The 1,558-nt window shown below is 28.0% G+C and overlaps 1 protein-coding gene across 1 annotated transcript; it reads left to right on the forward strand.

Moving 5' to 3' along the window:
- The first annotated feature begins 507 nt into the window (after positions 1–507).
- Positions 508–963, forward strand: LOC136082710 (deoxyuridine 5'-triphosphate nucleotidohydrolase-like). The gene has a single exon (XM_065802130.1). It carries the CDS (start codon positions 508–510, stop codon positions 961–963), a length of 456 nt encoding a protein of 151 aa, XP_065658202.1.
- The last annotated feature ends 595 nt before the right edge of the window (positions 964–1,558 follow it).

Raw genomic sequence — 1,558 nt, forward strand, 5'->3', positions numbered from 1 at the left:
TGTAAAATGAGATTGACGACAGGTTTTACCGGGCATTTTGAATATTGCCCAGCAATGACATCTTTCTCTCGTTGAATGTCACAAAGCCACAATGTATTTGCAGCCAAATCACCAAATTTCAAATAACTTTTGTCGTTGCAATATGTAATTTCAAAATCAACGCTAGCCATTTTTTTTTTGTTGAATGAAAAAAAATTTTAAACGACTTTTCTTTTATACGTTTTTTTTTCATTGTTTTTCTTTTTTTTAAACAAATAAAATTCAAGATTAAAAAACAAGAATAAAACGAGTTTTTCGAACAATAAGCAACGTACGATTGTTGAACTTTGAACTCGATGACGTTTTTTTTGTGCACTTTTCGCTTTAAAAAAGAGTATAAAAGGAACTGTTTAGTTTAAAAAAAAAACAGAGAGCAAGTTAGCTTGAAAGGTATGTATGCGCTAAAAGTTTAAATGTTTTTTTTAAATGTAATTCTTTAGATACATTGTTTTTTAAATGTTTTTTTAGATGTCAGTTTTGATTGAAGATTTGGAAAACCATTCTTTTTATGCTACTTCGGGTAGCGCCGGTCTTGATTTGAGAAGTACGCAAGAAGTTATTCTTGAACCATTTGAAAAAAAACTTGTTTCGACTGGAGTTTCTATATTTAAAATGGATAACCATATTCAAGGTTTTATAACTGCAAAATCAGGTCTTGCTTTAAAATATGGATTAGTGGTATTCAACTCGCCTGCCATCATTGATTCTGATTATACTCGAGAGATAAAAGTCATGCTTTTTAATAACAGTAAAGAACCTTATAATTTCGAAAAAAAAAGTTTTATTGCTCAAATCACATTTGTACCATTTGTTCGAGCTCAAAAGGTTGAAGTTGAATTTGAAGGTTGTCAATCTTTGTTTCATGTAGCATCAGCCGTTATTGAAAATAAAAGAGTTGGAGGATTTGGATCGACTGGACAATAAATATCATATAAAACTTTTTTTGATTTTTAGAACACAAAATTTTCAAGCATTGCTTATTTTTTTTATTCGTTAACTTTTTTTTTTTTTTCTGAAATTGACAGTTGTTTTTTAATTTTTAAATAAAAAATTTAAAAAAAAAAGTCGGCAGGTATAAAAAAAAGTAACTGAATGTCAAAACTTTGCGACAATTTAAAGGAATACATTTGTAATATCGAATTTTGACAGAAATAAACAATTACAATTTTATAAAGAATAAATTTTTTCAGGATATAAAAAAATGAAATGCAACAGTAGAAACAACTCTGGCAAAGAATGCAGTTTTAATAAAAACGTGGAATGGGCAAAACATAAATGTGAACGTTTGTATATATGGAACCGCGTTTTGATGAAAATCCAAAACATTATGAACATTTCAAAACAATTAGAAAAATTTTGAGAATCTGACAAAGACGACTGGGAAACAAAATGGAGCTCTGGTACAATAACAAAAATTTTAATGGAGTTAAAACACGATATTGAGAGCATTGATAAAAATTTATTAAGTTTATTGTACATGGATTGCATTTTCAAAATAATTAAAAAATGTCACAAAGCC

Source organism: Hydra vulgaris, chromosome 07 (genome assembly GCF_038396675.1).
Source record: "Hydra vulgaris chromosome 07, alternate assembly HydraT2T_AEP".
NCBI lineage: Eukaryota > Metazoa > Cnidaria > Hydrozoa > Anthoathecata > Hydridae > Hydra > Hydra vulgaris.